General features: G+C 44.4%; 1 protein-coding gene across 1 annotated transcript; it reads right to left on the bottom strand.

Annotated features, from left to right (window-relative positions):
• Positions 1 to 2,034: 2,034 nt before the first annotated feature.
• LOC140194174 (3-ketoacyl-CoA thiolase, mitochondrial) lies at positions 2,035 to 2,616 on the bottom strand (the record flags this gene model as incomplete). Its single annotated transcript, XM_072251680.1, has 1 exon — positions 2,035 to 2,616. A coding segment is annotated over one exon (582 nt), but the record flags the coding sequence as incomplete, so codon positions are not given.
• Between the last annotated feature and the right edge of the window lie 18,544 nt (positions 2,617 to 21,160).

The raw sequence follows: 21,160 nt of genomic DNA, 5'->3' as shown, positions 1-21,160 counted from the left end.
AGGGGGATTTCAATATGCAGGTAGATTGGGAAAATCAGGTTGATGCTGGATCACAAGAGGGGGAATTTCTAGATTGTCTTTGAGATAGCTTTTTGGAGCAGCTCATGGTTGAGCCCACTAGGGGATCAACTATTCTGGATTAGGTGTTGTGCAGTGAATCAGAATTGATTAAAGACTTAAGGATAAAGGAACCCTTAGGCGACAGTGATCATAATATGGTAGAAGTCACCCTGCATTTTGAGAAGGATAAGCTGAACTCAAGTATTTCAGTATTACAGTGGTGTAACGGGAATTTACATGAGAGCAGAGCTGGCCAAAATTGATTGGAAAAGAGCATTGGCAGGGATGACAGCAGTGCAACAATGGCTGGAATTTCTGGAAGCAATTCAGAAGGTTCAGGATATATACATCCCATAGAGGAAGAAGTAGTCTAAAGGTAAGATGAAACATCCATGGCTAACAAGAGAAATTAAAGCCAACATGAAAGCCAAAGAGAGGGCATATAAAAGAGCAAAAATTAGTGGGATGTTAGAGGCTTGGGAGGCCAACAGGAGGCAACTAAAAAAGTCATAAAGAAGGAAAAGATAGGATACAAAGGTAAACTTGCCAATAATATAATAAGAGGATACCAAAAGTTTCTTCAGATACATGAAGTGTAAAAGAAAGGTGAGAGTAGATATCGGACCACTGGAAAATGACGTTGGTGAGGTAGTAATAAGAGACAAGGAAAAGGTGGATGAACTGAAATAAGTATTTTTCATCAGTCTGCTGGAAGTTCAGGAGTGTCAGGAAGTCAAGAGTGTGTGAAGGTGCCATTACCAGGGAGAAGATTCTTGGGAAACTGAAAGGTCTGATGGTTGACCTGTCATCCGGGCAACATCCCAGGGTTCAGAAAGAGGAGGCTGAAGGGACTGTGGAGACATTAGTAATAATCTTTCAAGAATCAATTGATTCTGGCATGGTTCCAGAGGAATGAAAATTACAAATATCACTCCATTCTTCAAGAAGGGAGAGAGCCAGAAGAAAGGAAACGAGGAAAAACTTGCCGACAAATCTGTTGGAATTCTTTTCACAAAATTTCCATTTATTTTTTTCTTGCATAGCTGTAAGTAAAATGTCAGTTCATATTCCCCGCAACACACATCAAAGTTGCTGGTGAACACAGCAGGCCAGGCAGCATCTCTAGGAAGAGGTACAGTCGACGTTTCAGGCCGAGACCCTTCGTCAGGACTAATTGAAGGAAGAGTTAGTAAGAGATTTGAAAGTGGGAGGGGGAGGGGGAGATCCAAAATGATAGGAGAAAGTTGAAGAGCTGAAGAAATTACAGATGGGGAGTAGTGAGAGATGGTTTCACTGAACTCCCGTCGAAGAGAGGATCTAAACTTCTTCGGTGTAGGCATCACCGGAAGAGGCTTCGCAGTAGTGAATCTGCAGAATTCCTGTTGTTTGCGTTTTTAAATCTGCAGAATTCCTGTTGTTTGCGTTTTTAAAATTCACTACTGTGAACCCTCTTCCGGTGATGCCTACACCTAAGAAGTTTAGATCCTCTCTTTGACGGGAGTTCAGTGAAACCATCTCTCACTGCTCCCCATCTGTAATTTCTTTGAATCTTCAACTTTCTCCAATCATTTTGGATCTCCCCTCCCCCTCCCACTTTCAAATCTCTTACTAACTCTTCCTTCAGTTAGTCCTGACGAAGGGTCTCGGCCCAAAACGTCGACTGTACCTCTTCCTAGAGATGCTGCCTGGCCTGCTGCGTTCACCAGCAACTTTGATGTGTGTTGCTTGAATTTCCAGCATCTGCAGAATTCCTCTTGTTGTTTGCGTCATATTCCCTGCACTGGTATTTTCCACTTCTAAATTATTGCTAATTTTTGTCCCTCAAAGAAAAGAATTCCAAATAATTTGGTTGCATACTCTTTAAAAGGAGAAGAAGTTGGGTTGGAGAAGAAAGGGTTATCTCAGAAACAGAGGCTGCGACAAGCACCTGATAAAGTGGCTTTGATCCTGGAACTGGATATTTATTGTGTCATTTTACTTCATGTTCTCAATCATGACAGCGATCCCTTGGCCACCTCCAATGCACTCAGAACCCACTGCATATTTTCCTCCCCGGCGCCTGACCTCATAAACTGGATGAGCTGTTATCCTGGTTCCTGATGCCCCCAGAGGGTGTCCTAATGCAATAGCGCCTCCACTTACATTGGTGTTTTCAAGATCCAAGTTCAGAGCCTTCTGCACAGACAAGAACTGAGGGGCAAATGCTTCATTGACCTCTACTAGATCCATGTCTTTCAAGGATAATCCTGCTTTTTTCAGAACCCCATTGATTGCAGGTACGGGACCAATTCCCATAATGCTTGGATCACACCCACTTGCATGGTAAGCCACTACTCTGGCCAATGGCGTCAAATTATGTTTGTGAACTGCCTCTTCACTTGATATTATCACTGCAGCAGCTCCATCACACACTCCTGAGGTATTTGCTGCTGTGATAGGGCCATTTTCCTTGAACACAGTTGGTAGCTTGGCCATCTGTTCTGCTGTGGTCTGAGGTCTGGGGTGCTCGTCCTGTGCTAAAGCCTCCTTTCCTTTCTTGGTTTTCACATCAATGGGAGAATTTGAAGAAATAACAAGCAGGATAGATGAAGGAGAATTGGTGGATGTTATATATTTGGATTTTCAGAAGGCTTTTGACAAGGTGCCACACAGGTTGCTTAACAAGTTAAGAGCCCATGGACTTATAGGAAACATACTAGCCTAGATAGGGCATTGGGTTATTGGCAGGAGGCAAAGAGTGAGGATAAAGAGAGCCTTTTCTGCTTGGCTGCGGGTGACTAGTGGTGTTCCACAGGGGTCTGTGTTGGGGCCAATTCTTTCTACGTTATATGACAATGATTTGGATCATGGAATTGACGGCTTTGTGACCAAGTTTGAGGACGATACAAAGATAGGTGGAAGGGCAGGTAGCTTTCAGGAAGTAGAGAGATGCTACTGAAGGACTTAGATTAGGAGAATGGGCAAAGAAGTGGCAGATAGAATACAGTATCAGGAAGTGTATGGTCATGCACTTTCGTAGAAGAAATTAAAAACTATTTTCTAAATGAAGAGAAAATCCAAAATTCAGAAATGCAAAGGAAGTTGGGAGTCCTTGTGCAGGATTCCCTAAAGTTAAATTTGTAGGTTGAGTCCATGGTGAGGAAGGCAAATGCGATGTTGGCGTTCACTTTGAGAGGACTAGAATATGAAAACAAGGATGTAATGTTGAGCTTTATAAAGCACTGGAGAGACCTCACTTGGAGTATTGTGAGCAGCTTGGGCCCCTTATCTAAGATATGATGTGCTGAAACTGGGAAGGGTTCAACGGCGGAGTTAAGATGGCGCTAGATGGCAACTCTTTTGCTTGCATCTTCTGAAACAGCTCTATTTCCATCTTTAGTATCTTGATTTTTCCCTTTCAGGGTTCTTTTGAAGACCTTGACCTGGAGTTGCATGCAGACTTCGGTTCTTTGCGGGAATGGGACCCGCCCTCGGGGTTTCAGGACTGGCCATTATCCGACATGCCAAGGGTTTGGCCTGAGAGTCTCGCTCGTGTTCGGAAACCTAAGGTCTCAGGGCTCTAGAGATGGGCAGATCAAGGGTTGGTGTCACGACAGGAGACTCATGTGTCATCGGGGAGGCCAGAAAATCTTTCGCTGTGGGTCTGAAGACTGGAGATCTTTGCGATCTTCAGGCACAGAACTCCTAAAAAGCAATGAAATGGACTTCTAACATCGTAAACCAGCGGGCTGTTGTTATGCCTCCTGCTCACTGTGAAAATGGGGGACACCTTCCCCTCCATTATCATAGAGAAAGAGAATCTGCAGTATGCCGAATGCTGGGTGTAACGCAAAGTATTTGGGGTAACTTTGGACTGTGTCTTTGCTCACACCTATGCTTGGTGATGGTACCAATGCTTGCTCCTTTTTTTGCCGGTGGGGGGAGGGGGGATTGTTGCTCGCTGCCGCTTATGCTGGGGGGGGACTTTGGGGTTCTCACGTTTAACTGTTGTTCATTCTTTGGGGCACTTCTCTGTTTTCGTGGATGTTTGCGAAGAAAAAGCATTTCAGGATGTATATTGTAAACATTTCTCTGATGTGAAATTGGACCTTTGAACCTTTGAATCTTTGAGGTCCACAAAAATGATTCTGGGATTGAAAGGCTTGTCATATGAAGACTGCTTGATGGCTCTGCACCTGTATTGGCTGGAATCCAGAAGAATGAGAGGTGACCTCATTGAAACCCATCGAATGTTCAAAGGCCTCGATAGAGTGGGTGTGGAGAGGAAGTTCCCTGTGGTGGGGGAGTCTAAGATCAAAGGAATTGAGCCTCAGAATAGTGGGATGTCCTTTTAGAATGGAAATGAGGAGGAATCTCTTTAGGCAGAGAGGGTGATTCTGTGTAATTCGTTGCCACAGGTGGCTGTGGAGGTCAAGTTATTGGGTACATTTAAGGCAGAGTTTGGGAAATTCTTGATTGGTCAGGGCATGAAGTGATATGGGGAGATGGCAAGAGATTGGGACTGAGAGGCAAAATGGATCAGCCATGATGAAATGTTGGAGCAGACTTGATGGGCCAAGTGGCCTAATTCTGCTCCTACATCTTATGGTCTTGTGGACTAAATCTCTTCTGCACCCTCTCCAAAACTTCCACATCTTTCCTATAATGAGGCAACCAGATCTGAGCACAAAAATTCAAAGTGTGGTCAAACCAGACTTTTATAGAGCTGCAACGTTACCACACAGCTCTTGATCTCTATCTCATGATTAATGAAGGCCAGCACACCATACACCTTCTTAGCAACCCTGTCAACTTGTGTGATAACTTTGAGGGATCTATGGATGTGGACCCCAGGTTCCTCCACACTGCCATCAACCCTGTGCTTTGCCCTCAAATTCGACCGTCCCAAGTGAATCACTTCTAGCTTTCCAGTCGGAACTCCACCTGCACACTTCTCAGCCCACCTCCGCATCCTATCAATGTCAAAAGTTAATTTGCAGATTGAATTGGTGATAAAGAAGGCAATTGAAAAGTTAGCATTCATTTGGGGGTGGGGTCTGGAATATAAGAGCAAGGATATGATGCTGAGGTCTTATAAGACGTTGGTCAGTCCACACCTGGGGAATTGTGAGCAGTTTTGGGCCCCTTATCTAAGAAAAGATGTGCTGACATTGGAGAGGAGCCAGAGCAGGTTCACAGGAGTGATTCTAGCAATGAAAGGGTTAATGTATGAAGAGCCTTTGATGGCTCTGGACCTGTACTTGCTGAAGTTTAGTAGAATCAGTAGGGTTCTCACTGAAGCCTATTGAATATTGAAGTATAGAGCAGATGTGGAGAGGATCTATAGTGGGTGAGTCTAGGACCAGAGAGTACAGTATCAGAACAGAGGGATATCCATTTAGACAAATATGAGGATGAATTTCTACAGTCAAAGTTTGTGGAATTTATTGCCACAGATAGCTGTAGAGGCCAAGTCATTGAATATACTTAAAACAGAGGTTGATTGGTTAATAATCAGGACATCAAAGATAATGGGGAGAAGGCAGGAGAATGGGGTTGGGAAGGATAATAAATCAGCCTTCATGGATTGGCAGAGCAGACTCAATGGGCCAAGTGGCCTAATTCTGCTCCTGTGTCTTATGGTCTTATGCCTGATGCCCCATTGTAATCTATGACAGCCTTTTCACTATCCACAACACCACCAACCTTATTGTCATCTGCAAACTTACTAACTTCCAAGCTTCCATTTTTTTCATCCAATTTTACACAAGCCTGGTGTGCTAAACTTCTCAGACCACTCCCCTGTCTTTATCAAGTTTCTGACTGGTCCGCTTCCACATGTCTAACAATAATACGGTGTTAGCCTAGTGTTGCTCGTCAATCTGCTGTATTCACTCATATAGGCACAATTAGGATTAACTGGCTTTCAAAAGGACAAGGCACTGTAAAAAATGAAGTCTTTCATTAGCTAGAAAAGAAGGCAGGAAGTGTAGAAACACACATTCCCATCCACTGGAACACACCACAGGGCAAATTCAAAACCACGTTAGGGACAATTTTGCACCAGACTGGTGTGATTTATCAGTCCGTTTCTTCCCATGTCTTCATCAAATTCCTGACTGGTCCATTTTACGAATAACATGTAACTATATCGCTGAATAAATTACTATTATAAAATGATACTGATTTCTGTTGAAAAAGCTGACATCAACATTCGCAACTTGACTTACAAATCTTCTCTTCAACAGGAGTCCAGTGGGGCCTTCTCTCACTGCTCCCCCATTGTGATCTCTGCTACCCTCTAACTCTTCACTAGCTTGTCCTCCTCCCCCTCCTCCCACCATCTTGTTCTGGCCATCCCCAGTCCTGATGAAGGATCTCAGTCAGAATCGTCAACTGTTCAATCCCCTCCATAGATGCTGCCTGACCTGCAGAGTTCCACCACCATCTTGTGTGTGTTACCCCTGCTCCATTCAGCAGTCTGAAATAAATACTCCAGTTATAAAACAGACTTACAATTAAAAATATCGTTCAGCACATCTCCGATTAAATTAAGGTGGAGTTCCTTTTGGGGATGGACCAGGACAATATTTTTTAGTGTAATGATCCCCCAAAATCAACCAATTAACTTTTCAAAAGTACAATTTACTTGTATAGAAGTTGCTGGTTTTGACTGAAACCCTGCTAAGTGAAAATTCCTTGAAATTTTTATCAAAAACATTCAAATTAGTCTCTTGCTAGGTCAGCTAATGAGCTGGCATGGGGTGGCCTCAGCTAGAAAGTACCTCCTGTAGATTAATATCTCAGAACGTGTCCCAATCAAAGGGAAAGCTCATTAACAGTGCTTTTTGAAAATGATTTGATTACTGTTTCATTTGTGAAAGTGAATATTTCGGCTCATTATTGTGATTATTTTTCAAGGTCATCTTTTGAAGGAAGTCGGACCAATATGAGATAAATCAGTTCTTTTATTTAATCTTGATTTTTGAGCATTTAAATTTTTTAGGGGTTAGCACAGCAATTATTTTATCATGTAAAAGTCATACAGAAATGAAAAAAGAATAAATGATTTTTATCCAATGTAAATTTGTTAAACAATTTATTGGCAAAGAAATGCTTGTATAATTATTAATTCCCGGAAACTTCAAGGAACTGGCTTCTATAATTTGTTTCAGTTTTATTCATTAATCTAAATAGTTTATCAGGTTTGAATATTCTCCTGAGGATTTTTAAGATCTCTCAAAAAAGCCAAGTGTTTGTTGCCAACACAAGAGATCCTGCAGATTCTGGAGATCCAGAGCAACACACACAAAATGCTGGAGGAACTCAGCAGGTCAGGCTGCATCAGCGGAGGGAAATAAATAATCAATGTTTTGGGCTGAGACCCTTCATCAGGACTAGAAAGGAAGGGAGAAGAATCCAGATTAAGAAGGTGGGGTGGAGGAGAAGGAGGATAAGCTGGCAGATATCATAAGACCTTGATGGACATTCAGAGCACAAAGTACTGCGGATGTACCCCATAGCATACTGGATAGCAGTGGAGCTGAACTTGTTCTGCACCGTATTGCAACCTGTTTCAGCCAGCCAGGGAAGAAGGTGTCAGTGGTGATGTGCATGCACATGTAAGATAAGGAACTACTGCGGGCCTGTTCTTGCAGTGCTTGGCTCCAGGGCAACATCCATGCACCGTCAATCTACAGCCCACAACACTCAGGACTGGGATATGTTATTATTATTATTATTATTATTATATTAGATTTTGTATGTTTTTCTGCTACCATAATTATATGTGCTGCATCCTTTTCAAGGCGGTTAGTCCACCTTTGGTCCATACCTGGCACTCAGCTCTCACAGGTGGCTCCCCGTAGCTGTTTGCATGTGACAGCGGCCACACCCCAGGCAACGGCTTTGACAAGCCGGCTAAACCAGGTGAGGGTAGCCGACGGGTCTCAAACCCTCAGTGAGATAGGGTGTTGTCTATCCCAGCATGTGAAGACAGACTCCAGCCGATTGAGCCAATGGAAGGTCCAACAGTCAAGAAGGCGGTCTCTGCAAGCGTCGTGGAATGTGTAGAGCACGACAAGACACAGAAGTTGTCCTGGTCATCCACTGTGCCTAGTCCCATCTCCAGCCATCTAGACTCTGTCTTGCCACTGGATTCAGATGGGAATTGGGAAGAAAGAGTGAGGCTGACGCTACGCAACTCTCCCTCACTTAAATCCAAATCACGCACTAGTCTCCACTCCATCAAATGGTGTTGAGGTCTTCATCGATGTCAACGATGGACGAACAACAATTATGGTATTGCACGTTGGAAGGACAAACCAAGGTAGAACATACAGGGTTAATGGTAAGGCACTGAGGAGTGTAGTGGAACAGAGGGATCTGGGAATACAGATACAAAATTCCCTAAAAGTGTCGTCACAGGTAGATAGGGTCGTAAAGAGAGCTTTTGGTACATTGGCCTTTATTAATCGAAGTATTGAGTATAAGCGCTGGAATGTTATGATGAGGTTGTATAAGGCATTGGTGAGGCCGAATCTGGAGTATTGTGTTCAGTTTTGGTCACCAAATTACAGGAAGGATATTAATAAGGTTGAAAGAGTGCAGAAAAGGTTTACAAGGTTGTTGCCAGGACTTGAGAAACTCAGTTACAGAGAAAGGTTGAATAGGTTGGGACTTTATTCCCTGGAGCGTAGAAGAATGAGGGGAGATTTGATAGAGGTATATAAAATTATGATGGGGATAGATAGAGTGAATGCAAGCAGGCTTTTTCCACTGAGGCAAGGGGAGAAAAAAACCAGAGGACATGGGTTAAGGGTGAGGGGGGAAAAGTTTAAAGGGAACATTAGGGGGGGCTTCCTCACACAGAGAGTGGTGGGAGTATGGAATGAGCTGCCAGACGAGGTGGTAGATGCAGGTTCTTTTTTAACATTTAAAAATAAATTGGACAGATACATGGATGGGAGGTGTATGGAGGGATATGGTCCGTGTGCAGGTCAGTGGGACTAGGCAGAAAATGGTTCGGCACAGCCAAGAAGGGCCAAAAGGCCTGTTTCTGTGCTGTAGTTTCTATGGTTCTATGTGTCTTGAGCTGTGTGTGATTGTTGGTTTTGTGCTTTGCACCCTGGCCCCAGAAGAATGTTGTTAGGTTTGACTGTGTGTATGGTTGAATGGCAATTGGAATTCTGCTGGAATTCTTTGAGGAAATAACAAGCAGGATAGCCAAAAGAGAATTGATGGATGTTGTGTATTTGGATTTTCAGAAGGCCTTTGACAAGGTGCCACACATAAGGCTGCTTAACAAGCTATGAGTGCATGGTATTATAGGAAAGTTAATAGCATGGATAAAGCTGTGGCTGATTGGCAGGAGACAAAGAGTGGGGATAAAGGGAACCTTTTCTGAATAGTTGCCAGTGACTGGTGGTGTTCTACAGGGATCGGTGTTGGGACTGCTTTTTTATGTTGTATGTCAATGATTAGAACGACAAAATTGATGGCTTTGTGGCCAAGTTTGTGGACTATACGTAGATTAATGGAGGGGCAGGTCGTGTCAGGAAGCAGGGAGGCTGCAGGAAGACTTAGGCAGATTAGGAGAATGGGCAAAGCAGTGGCAGATAGACTACAGTGCTGGGATATGTATGGTCATGCACTTTAACAGAAGGAATAAAGGCATAAGCCATTTCCTCAATAGGGAGGAAATTATAAAATCCGAGGTGCAAAGGACTTGGGAATCCTTGTGCAGGATTCCCTAAAGGTTAATTCTGCAGATGCAGATGCTGGAAATCCAACGTGTGTGTTGCTGTAGTATGAGGAGTGTTAGATGGCTCTGGGCCTGCACTCATTGGAAGTCAGAAGAATGAGCAGGGATCTCGTTGAAACCTATTAAATGTTGATGGAGAATGTTTCCTATAGTGAGAGTCTAGGACCAGAGGGCATGCCTTCAGAATGGAGAATTTAGAATGGAGGTGAAGAGGAATTTTTTTAAGCAGGATGTGGTGAATCTCTGAAAGTGGTTGAAACAGGCAGCTGTGGGGGCCAGGACATTGGGTGTATTTAAGGTGAAGCTGGTTAGGTTTTTAATTAGTAAGGGTGTGAAAGGTTATGGGGAGAAGACAGGAGAATGAGTTTGAGAGGCAAATGGATCAGCCATGATGGAATGGAAGAGCAAACCTGATGGGCCAAATGGTTCCTACGTCTTATGGGCTTATGGAAAATTAAACATGAACCTGATAGGTGAAACCGTGTGAGCAGGAAGGTGAGCGAGTGGTGGAGAGGGGTAAGGGTTGAAGTGAGAAGCTGGGAGGTGGAAAAGATAAAGAAGATAAAGGGATGAAGAAGAAAGACTCTGGTAGGAGAGCACACACAATGGGCTATGGAAGAAAAGGAAGGAGGGACGTCAAAGGGAGGTGATGGGTGAGTGAAGAGAAGGGAAGGGTAGGAGGGGAGCTTGAACAGGGAAAGGAAAAAAGAAGGAGAAGGGGTAAGAATTACAGGGAATTAGAGAAATTGATGGAATAACACAGTTTCATTCTCACTGGAGAGCCAAGTTGCAAACAAGTACTGCTTCAAATTGTTCATCTGAGGTGAGGCACTGAAGAAAGTTGAAGGGTACATATACGCAATGGACTGCATGACCCATCCTGATTTGAGTGAGCACAATGTTTCATCGTTAAAGTCTGTGGAGGAGCCTGGTGCCGGAATAAGGTTAGGAAGAAGCCTTGTAAAGTGCTTGGATCACTTTATCTGCAAGGATTTGGAATTGGCTTGCCCACAGAAAGCAATGAATGGTGGTCGATGGAGTGTATTTAAAGTTCAAAGTACATTTATCAACAAAGTACGTATACATTTTACAACCGGGAGATTTGTCTCCTTACAGACAGCTACAAAACAAAAAAACCGATTGAAAAAGACCAACAAGTACCCAGAGAAAAAAAATAAGGTAATTGTGCAAGCAATAAAAGTAAGCAAATAACGGAACGAAAGTGAGTCATCAGACATGAAGCCTGGAACATCCGGGGCAGACCACAGCTCCAGCATCGGCCTCAGTTCAGCACATGGCAGAGTGAACATCGCCTAGCCCACAGGCGCGGAAGCCCCCGAGCAGCCGAGCAGGCCACAGCTTCAACCTCAGCACAGCAAAGAGCGGAGTAAGTGTTGCAGAACAGTGAGCGGAACCAGGTCTGCTTCTGGTCCCGACACCCTGCCTTTTCAATCCATCTGGCCTGGTGTTTAAATTGTCCAAACATCGGGTCCTTCCATATTCTAGAACCCAGGCCCTCTCGCAGCATTATGCTCTGGGCCTGGTCCGCACCATCACATTTTGGCCTGTACCCAACTTTTCCAAATTGTCCCAGTGCTTCAATTGATAAACCTTGGTTTCGGTGGACAGGCCTCATACCTGCCTCTCCTCCACTCTGACTTTGCCTGGAGGTTGGTGACCACCAGTGTTCCACAGAGACCCCAGCTCCTTGTGCGTTTTATAAATGAATTCAAATAAGAATTAGAAACAGGTCCAGAAATATGTTGTTGTTTTGTGGCAGTGGTAGAGCACAAGACATAAAACATCACCACAGTCTCAAAAATGAAATATTGCAAAGGGCAATTAGCAAGGTAGTGTACGCAGATTCATTGACCATTCCAAAATTTGATGGTAGGGAAGAAGGAGCTGTTCCTATAATGTTGAGTGTGTTTCTTTACACTCCTGAACCTCCTCCCTGTTGGTAATACTGAAGTGGAAGGGTGGGCTAGTAAATTTGTAGAAAAAATTGAACGTGGTGGTATTGTGGATAGTGTGGAAGGTTGCCATAGGTTAGAAAGGGAAATTGACAGGATGAAATTCCATCTGGAAAAGTGTGAAGTGATGCACTTTGGAAAGTCAAACATGGAGGCAGAGTACGAGGTTAACGGCAGGATTATTGGCAGTAACAAAGGGATTTTGGATCCAAGTCTACAGATCCTCCAAGTTGGTAGGATGGTTAAAAAGGTGTATGGCGCCTGTGTACATCGGTGACTCTCTGGGGGGGCTGCAGGCAATTCTACCAGTTTTTCTCTTAAATTTGCTTCTTTTGAGCCACTTTTGCTGCAATCTGCAGCATGTAAATTTCCTCTTAACCACAGACTGCAAAATTGCATTAATGATTTTCAGATCTCACGCTTGACGGTCAAATATGGAGCAGTTAAGGGTGGCGCCTTTAAGGGCCAACGCCATGGCCACGGCTGAAAACACGGCAGACGAAGCGGGATTCAAACCACGCTGAAATGCAAAGGGGATGAGGCCTCCTCTGCCTACCATCTTGTTGGGAAACATGCAGTCACTAGAAAATAAGACTGATAATCTCAGGGCAAGGCTATTGTATCAGAGGCAGATGAGGAAGGTCTCAACAGTTTGTTGCATTGAGACTTGGTTATCCGACCAGAAAGTTTTGTGATTTTCAGAGTGGATTGAACCTCAAATTCTGGTAAGGAAAGAGGAGGCAGCGTATGTCTTTTAGACAATTTTCACTGGTGCACGGACATTAGGGTTACGTCAACTTCTTGTTCCTCCGACATAGAACAAGTAACGATTTAATACTTGCATCGAGAGTTCTCATCTGTGATCCTGACCACAGTTTACATGCCACCAGCAGCTGATTATAAGCAAGCACCCGCACAACTGCACGATGCCGTCTTTCAACAAGAAACGGCCCATCCCAATGCATTTCAAATTATAGTCAGCGACTTTAACCAGGTCTGTTTGAAGAAAACCCTGCCCAATTATCACCAGCACGTAACTTATTTCACCAGGGGTCCCAACACACTAGGCCACTGTTACACTACGATAAGGAATGTCTATCGTTCCTTCCCAAGACCACATTTTGGCAAGCCAGATCATTGACTGTACTCCTACTACCTGCATACAGACAGAGCCTAAAGGGCAAGGCTCCAGAGATCAAGACAACTAAGAGGTGGTCGCAGGAGGTTGAGGAACGTCTACAGGATTGGCTTGAGTCAGTGTACTAAGCTGTGTTCGAGAGCTCAGCTGAGGACCTGAATAACGACAACAGGGTCATTACAGACTTCATTTAGACAGCTGTGAATGAGTGTGTCCCCACAAAATCAGTCAAGGCTTTCCCCAATCAGAAGCCCGAGCTGAACAATGAAATCTGGAAACTATCGAGAGCTAGATCAGAAGCATTCAAGGCTGGAGATCAAGAATGCTACAAGAGGTGCAGTTATGATCTCCGGAAAGCTATCTCCTGGGTGAAGTGGAGATTCCGAACTAGATTAGAATCAACGATGGATGCTCTACAGCTGTGTCGGGGTTTGAATTCCATAACTTCCTACAAAGCTAAATCTTGTGACATAGGGGGCAGCTGAGCTGAGCTTCCAGGTCTCGGCCTGAAACGTCGACTGTACCTCTTCCCAGGGGTGCTGCCCGGCCTGTTGCGTTCACCAGCAACTTTGATGTGTGGAGCTCAATGCTCGCTTTGACTGCCAGAACAGGGAGGAACCATGGCGCACCCCCATGTCTCCCAATGATCCTTTGGTCTCAGTATCTGAAGAAGTTGTCAATAAACAAGAAACAGCCCATCTCAGTATCTGGAGATGACCCGCGGCTGCCTTCAATAGAGTGAATCCAAGAAAGCATCCAGTATGGACAGAGTACCAGGCCAAGTACTGAAGACCAGTGCTGCCTGACTGGCTGGTGTATTCACTAATATCTTCAACCTCTCACTCCAGCAGTGTGAGGTACCTACCTGCTTCAAGCAGACTCCAATTTTATCCGTGCCCAAGAAGAGTGTGGTAACCTGTCTAAATCACTAAATGATACATCCACAGTGACGAAGTGTTTTGAGAGGCTGGTGTTGAAGCATATCAGCTCCTGTCTGAGTGGTGACTTGGATCCGATCCAATTTGCCTAACAAAGCAAAAAGTCTACAGCAGATGCTATCTTCTGGGCTCTTCACAACTCTGGAACATCTGGACAGTAAAGATGCAAACATCAGGATGATATTTATCAATATCAGCTCAGTCTTTAATTCCATCACCCCCTCAAAAGTAATCGGTAAACTCCAAGACCAGCCCCTCAATACTTGCTTGTGCAATTGGATCCTGGATTTCCTCACTTGCAGACCCCACTCAGTTTGGATTGGCAAAAAACATCCACAATCTCCATCAGCACAGGAGCACCGCAGGGATGTGTGCTTAGCCCTGCTCTACTCACTTTACACCTGTGACTGTGTGGCTAAGTACAGCTCCAACACCATATACAAGTTTGCTGATGACACCCACCGTTGTGAACTGTATCAAAGGTGGTGATGAATCAGCATACCGGAGGGAGTTTGGAAACTTGACAGAGTGGTGTAATAACAACAACCTCTCACTCCATGTCAACAAGACCTAGGAGCTGATTGTAGATCTCAGGAGAGGAAAACCAGAGGTCCATGAGCCAGTAATCATCAGAGGATTAGAGGTGGAAAGGGTCAGTAACTCTAAATTACTGAGTGTCACTATCTCAGAGGACCTGTCCTGAACCCATCATATAAATATAATTGTGAAGAAAGCATGACAGCGCATTTAGATTAGATTAGATTAGATTAGATTCAACTTTGTTGTCATTGTGCCGAGTACAGATACAAAGCCAATGAAATGCAGTTAGCACCTGACCAGAAATGCGAAGAATAGTGTTATTTTCAAAATAACTGTGAATTAGAAGTAAGTTCTACAGCACACGAATATAAAAGTACTGAGACAGTACAATATAGTTGCAATATTGCTTAACGCTGTGATGTGAGGTTCAGCAGGGTCACAGCCTCAGGGAAGAAGCTCTTCCTGTGCCTGCTGGTGTGGGAGCAGAGGCTCCTGTAGTGCCTACCGATGGGAGGAGAGTAAAAAGTCCATGGTTAGGGTGAGATGCATCCTTGATAATGCTTTTCGCCCTACTCAGGCAGCGTTTGTGGTAGATGTTCTCAATGGTGGGCAATTGGGTGCCGATAATCCGCTGGGCAGTTTTCACCACAAGCTGGAGTGTTTTGCGGTCTGATACGGAACAATTGCCATATCACACTGAGATGCAGTTGGTGAGTATGCTCTCAATGGTACAGTGGTAAAAGTCCATCAGTATCCTCGGACAGAGGTGAGCTTTCCTGATGCTCCACAGGAAATAAAGGCACTGTAGATCAGGATGGAGGAGTTCTGGAACCAGGTGAGATCCTCGGAAATGTGGACACCAAGGGATTTGAAGCTTCATACATGCTCCACTACAGCTCCGTTGATGTAGATGGGGAGGTGAGTGTGACTCATAGCATGCCTGAAGACTTCCTCAGGAGTCTGCAAAGGTTTGGTGTGCCATTGAAAACCTTGACAAACTTCTGTAGATGTGTGGTGGAAATTGTGCTGACTCACTGTATTATGGCCTGGTATGGGAACACCAATGCCTTTGAGTGGAAAATCCTACAAAAGGTAGTGTATTAGGCCCAGTACATCCTGACTAAAACCCTCCCAACCATTGAGTACATCTACATGAAACATTGCCATAGAAAAGCAGCATCCATCGTTAAAGATCCTCACCACCCAGACCATGCTCTTTTCTCACTGCTCCTATCTGGTAGAAGGTACAAGAGCCTCACTACTAGTACCGCCAGGTTCATGAACAGTTACTACTCACAGTTTGTTTACAGTTAACAGTTCCTGATGTTTACAGTTTACAGTTACTGTTCTATAGATTTGCTAAGTATGCCCCCAGAAAAAGAATCTCAGGTTTGGATGTGGTGACATATATGTACTCTGATAATAAGTTTTACTTTGAACTTTAGTGTGTTGGCCTCTATTAGTTGGAGGGCTGAGTTCGAGATCTGCGAGGTAATGCTGCAGCTCTGTAAAACCCTGGTTAGACTATACTTGGAGCATTGTGTCCAGTTCTGGTCACCTCATTAAAGAAAAGCTTTAGGGAGGGTGCAGAGGTGACTTACCTGGCTGTTGTCTGGATTGGAGAGCATATTTTATGAGGATAGGCTGAGTGTGCTAGGGATTTCCTCTTTGGAATGAAGGAGGACGAGAGATGACTTGATAGAGGTATATAATCAGGAGGAACAGACATGAAGATTGATTTCTCAAACTTCTGGAAATTTCTCTCCTCCCCCTTCATTTACTATTTCCATTCTGGCTCCCTTCCCATCCCTTCTCCTCACCTGCCCATCGCCTTCCTCAGATTTCCATCCTCCTTCCTATCTGTAGAGGAAGATACATTAGGGGCATTTAAGAAACTCTAAGGTAGGTACTTGGATGATAGAAAATTAGAGAACTATGTAGGAGAGAAGGGTTAGGCTGCTCTTAGCGTAGGTTAAAAGGTCAGCACAGCATCAGGGGTCGAAGGACCTGTACTGTTCTGTGTTCTAAGCTCTAACCTATCCACAGTAGCATAGCAGTTAGCGCGACACTATTGCAGCTCAAAGCACTGGAGTTTGGAACTCAATTCTGACTGCATGTGTAAGGAATTTGTGCCTTCTCCCCGTGACCAAATTGTTTTCCTTTAGGTGCTCAGGTTACCTCCCACAGTCCAAAGATGTCTTGGTTAGTAGGTTAATAGGTCATTGTAAACAGTCCCATGATTAGGCTAGGGTTAAATAGCTGGGTTGCTAGGCTATGCAGCATATTGAGCCAGAAAGGCCTGTTCCACACTGTATCTCTAAATAAAATAGCCCCCAATTCCCTTCTCCTCCGGACACCCTTATGGACTTAAAAAGCAACTACGTCCGAGCCACAATCTTGATGCAGACTGCATCTTGACACCATCTTGACCAGAAGATTACATAGCACAAATACAGACTTAGCCAAGTGACCTTCCAGATGCTTAGAGAATAATTTAAAATGTTTTACAGCGGTGCAGGGTCTGACAGAGAACATGTTAGCGTTAAACAGCACAGTAACTGAGGCTCACCTCTAGTGGTGTTGGCACCGCTAATGAACAAAGCAATCTCTTTGTCAGGATTGAATAACTGGCAAGTTGTGATCTGTGGGTGTGCTTTATTTACAACCCAGCTGTGTGTGACTGGTGGGGTTGACTATATAAATATCAGAATCAGAATCAGGTATAATATCACTGGCATGCTGTGAAATTTGTGGTCTTTGTGGTCGCATTACAGTGCAAGGTTCCAAGGTTGGCAAGCAGAGGAGTGGTAAGCTCCCATTATCTAAAAGTGCTCCTCACAGCATGCCCTCAAATAGCCTCTGACAACCAAGTCCAACTCCTGGCCTTCTTGTGTGGATTAGCCTCTAAGCCCGGCAGAACTGTTTCTACTGACAGGAGAAGGAGCGAGGGCAGGTCCTGGCGCCTTAAAACCAGTGCTTCAGGTAGTTGGAGCTCGTCAGCCTGCGAAGACAGTCCATCTAAGAGAGGGAAAACTCTGATTTCAAACCTCTGCTGCCTTGCGACCATACCCACTCATGGGAAAGGCTTCGGGAGTAAACCCTGAGGACAAATCCGGAGCTGGAGTCCCTAAGGCAGTCCAACGTTGCCTTCAACCTCGTTCTGGCAGCTCCTCTGACGACACCGGTGCCAAGCTGTATCGGCTCTTGCCCTTCCCTTGGACAACATCGGTGTTGTGGAGAGGGGAGACTTGCAGCATAGGCAACTGCCGGTCTTCCATACAACTTTGCCCAGGCCTGCGCCCTGGAGAGGACCCTCCGCAAGACTTTCCAGGTGCAGATCCATGGTCTCGCGAGACTAACGGATGCCACCACAGTATAAGATATAATAATAAAAATACTACAAATTAAAATTAAAAAAAAATACAAATTCAATTCAATAAGTAGTGCAAAAAGAGAGCAGAAAAAAAGAAAAATATAGTGAGGTGGTGTTAATGGGTTCATTGTCCATTCAGAAATCTGATGGCAGAGGGGAAGAAGCTGCTCCTAGAACGAAATATGAATGGATGGAGAATTAAGTGAAGTCTAGGGCTGGTAGTTAGAACAAACAACTGCTAAAGATGCAAGTTGACTTTAGGCAATACAGTCTTGCTTCAACTGAAATTAACCATGCACAGTGTTGTTCTCCTGCTGTTGCATGCAGCCAATTAACAGCAGAGTTCGTGCTGGCTGAGTACTGCAATCACTGAGTTGATTAAGTAACATAGATCTGACCTGCTGACTGCTTTGCACTCAGTGAGTGTCGGCTAATTGGGCACAGTGATCTCCATTGCCTGGTTGCGGGACTATTCATTTTGAAGCAAGGAAGTGTAATGGAAGCGAGGGAACTTAAAAAGTAATGTCATTAGATCCAGAGTAACACATGCAAAATGCTGGAGGAACTCAGCAGGTCAGACAGCGTCTATGCAAATGAATAAACAGTCAACATTTCAGGCCAGAACCCTTCATCAGGACTCATAAAGGCTCTCAGCCTATAACGGCAACTGATCACTTATTTCCATAGACCTGTTGAGTTCCTTCAGCATTTTATGTGTGTTACTCCGGATTTTCAATTCTGCAGAATCATTTCTGTTTATGGAGGTGAAGGAATTGTTGATAAATTATCGTGTCATAAATGTCATAATTTTAGATAAAGGTTGTAAGATTTTTCCTATTAAAATGTACACTGGTGGGAAGACACATGAAAAAACATCGAAGATTAAGTCAAGATCACTAAAGTGGAAGTTCAAGACAAGTACAAATAATAACTACAGGGATTTTACGCAAAATGGGCACTCAGAAAGCAGAAAGAAAAAATTTCTATTAAAGATGAACACCATTCCAATTTCTGATTGGAAAAGATCACCTAAAAATAGCAGATTCGGAATCAGGCAGGTTTAGTATCACAGGTATATGTAATTAAATTTGTTGTTTTTTGGCAGCAGTACAGTGCTAGACATAATAATAAAAATCTATAAATTAGAATAAGAAATATATATAAAAATTAAATTAAGTAGTGCAAAAAGAGAGCAGAAAAAGAGGGGCTGCATTCGTGGGTTCATTGTCCATTCAGAAATCTGATAGCAGAGGGACAGGATGTGTTTCTGAAACATTGAGTGTGTGTCTTCAAGCTAAATGAGAAAAAAGGCTGTCCTGGGTGGTGGGGGCTACTTAATGATGGATGCTGACTTTTTGAGGCATAACCTTTTGAAGATGTCCTCGATACTGGGGAGGCTGGTGCCCACATTAGAGCTGATGGAGTTTACAACTTTCTGTAGATTTTTCCGACCTTGTGCACTGGCCCCTCCATAGCAGACAGTGATGCAACTAGTTAGAATGCTCTCCACAGTATTCTGATAAGGTTTCATTTCTTGCCCATACATGTTGCTGTGACGTCTTGTCATGTTTGGTGTGTAACTGCTGAAAATTGCTGTGACTAATTACGATTAGTTTTCGTCCTTAATTAGGCTGAAGTCAAGCATCACCTGTGGACAGTAGAGTAGAGTAGAGCTACTAGGACTTGATGTTTCAATCCCTGTGGTAAGTTGACACTCTCGATGTTGGCAGTGGGTTTGGAGTGGTGACAAGGAGGGAGGGTAGGTACGTCATCGGGGTCATCAGGTGGGCACCCTCCTTCTTTGACGTTTCGTTGATAAGCCCACGACGTCGCCAGAGGGCTCAACGGTTCTACCTGGTGTCCCAGATACACCCCCATACCTTCCTGTCTTCATCTTGCAGCCCAGTTGTTGTCTTTCATTTTAATCCAGATCCAATTGCTGCTTTCTTCTGCTGCATTTGACAAGGACTTGATTGCTCATTGGAGGGAATGACCCCTCACCCCCATCTTCTTCAATAGGCTGGTCGTAGATGTAGCAACGAATCCCCTGCATCCCACTTCTACAGGGAAAATCTTTGTCTTCCAGCCATTCTGGGTAGCTTCAGTTGCCAGTTCAGAGTACTTGGTCTTTTTCCTCTCATAACCTTCTTAGCCAGAGGGTGGTGAATCTATGGAATTTGTTGCCAAGGGCAGCAGTGGAGGCCAAGTCATTGGGTGTATTTAAGGCAGAGATTGATAGGTATCTGAGTAGCCAGGGCATCAAAGGTTATGGTGAGAAGGCGGGGGAGTCGGAATAAATAGGAGAATGGATCAGCTCATGATAAAATGGCGGAGCAGATGCGATGGACCGAATGGCCTACTTCTGCTCCTTTGTCTTATGGTCTTATGGTCTTATGGACACCATCTTCCCATGGTACCGTCAATTCCACAACATATGCCAGCTTGGCTGTTGTGGACCACAGGACCATGTCTGGCCGGAGTGTTGTAGCTGTAATGTCTGGGGGAAACACAAGCTTTTTTTCCCAAGTCCACGTCCATTTTCCAATCCTGAGCAACCTGCAGAATGCTTACATTTTTTGATGTTATATGGTGCTCTAGAGGTTGGCCTGCTGGTACAAATCATGTAATGTGGACATTTCCTGCCAATATTTGTGGGAGAGCATTTGTGGTGATTCGCATCTGTTCCAAGATTAATGCCAGCTCTCTGAGAACTTGGTTATGCCGCCAAGTGTACCGCCCCTGGGTGAGGCTCGTGGTGTATCCTGTTAAAATGTGCCTTAGTGATCCGGGTGCTTGCCAAAGAGAGCAAGTGGGGTCTTCTCCCCACCACTGGTTCAGGTTCTGGGGTGTGGGTAGGAGGTCATAAGAGCCGAGATTCCTCCATCTCCGAGATGTCACACCAGCTAAGTTTCCTCTTTTCCAGGTCTCCCAATTAGTCCAGTGGCCCTGCTTGGTCATTGAGACGGCCCTGGCGTGTCGCTCTGCCTCCTCCTGTCTTCTCAACTCCTCCACCACGAGTCGCCTCTTCTGCAGTGATGATGCCTTGTGCCATTGAGGAGCCTTTGGGACAAGCCCGAGCCCGGCTCTCCCATGTTGGACTTGGCCAACCACATCCCTGAAGTGAAGAGCAGACTTAGCATTCTGAACAGCTTCAGATGGGGTTCACTTCCGCCCCGTTTACCCGACAATATATAGCTGAAGCCTTCGCCTTCAGTACAGTGCCGATATTTAGAAGACAATACAAAAATAAGGCAACATAAAGATAATTCAATCATGAACCACTGAGTTTGTGGAAACATTCCTGAAGTACCTGCGAATTCTAACTTGTGCCACCATTCAGGCTGGTCAAGCTTTCCCACCCTCTCCCCAGAATACGATTAAAAATCTCCTGTACCT

Source organism: Mobula birostris, chromosome 2 (assembly GCF_030028105.1).
Source record: "Mobula birostris isolate sMobBir1 chromosome 2, sMobBir1.hap1, whole genome shotgun sequence".
NCBI lineage: Eukaryota > Metazoa > Chordata > Chondrichthyes > Myliobatiformes > Myliobatidae > Mobula > Mobula birostris.
Note: the sequence above shows the minus strand (reverse complement) of the source record. Positions and strands in the feature narration are given on the sequence as shown.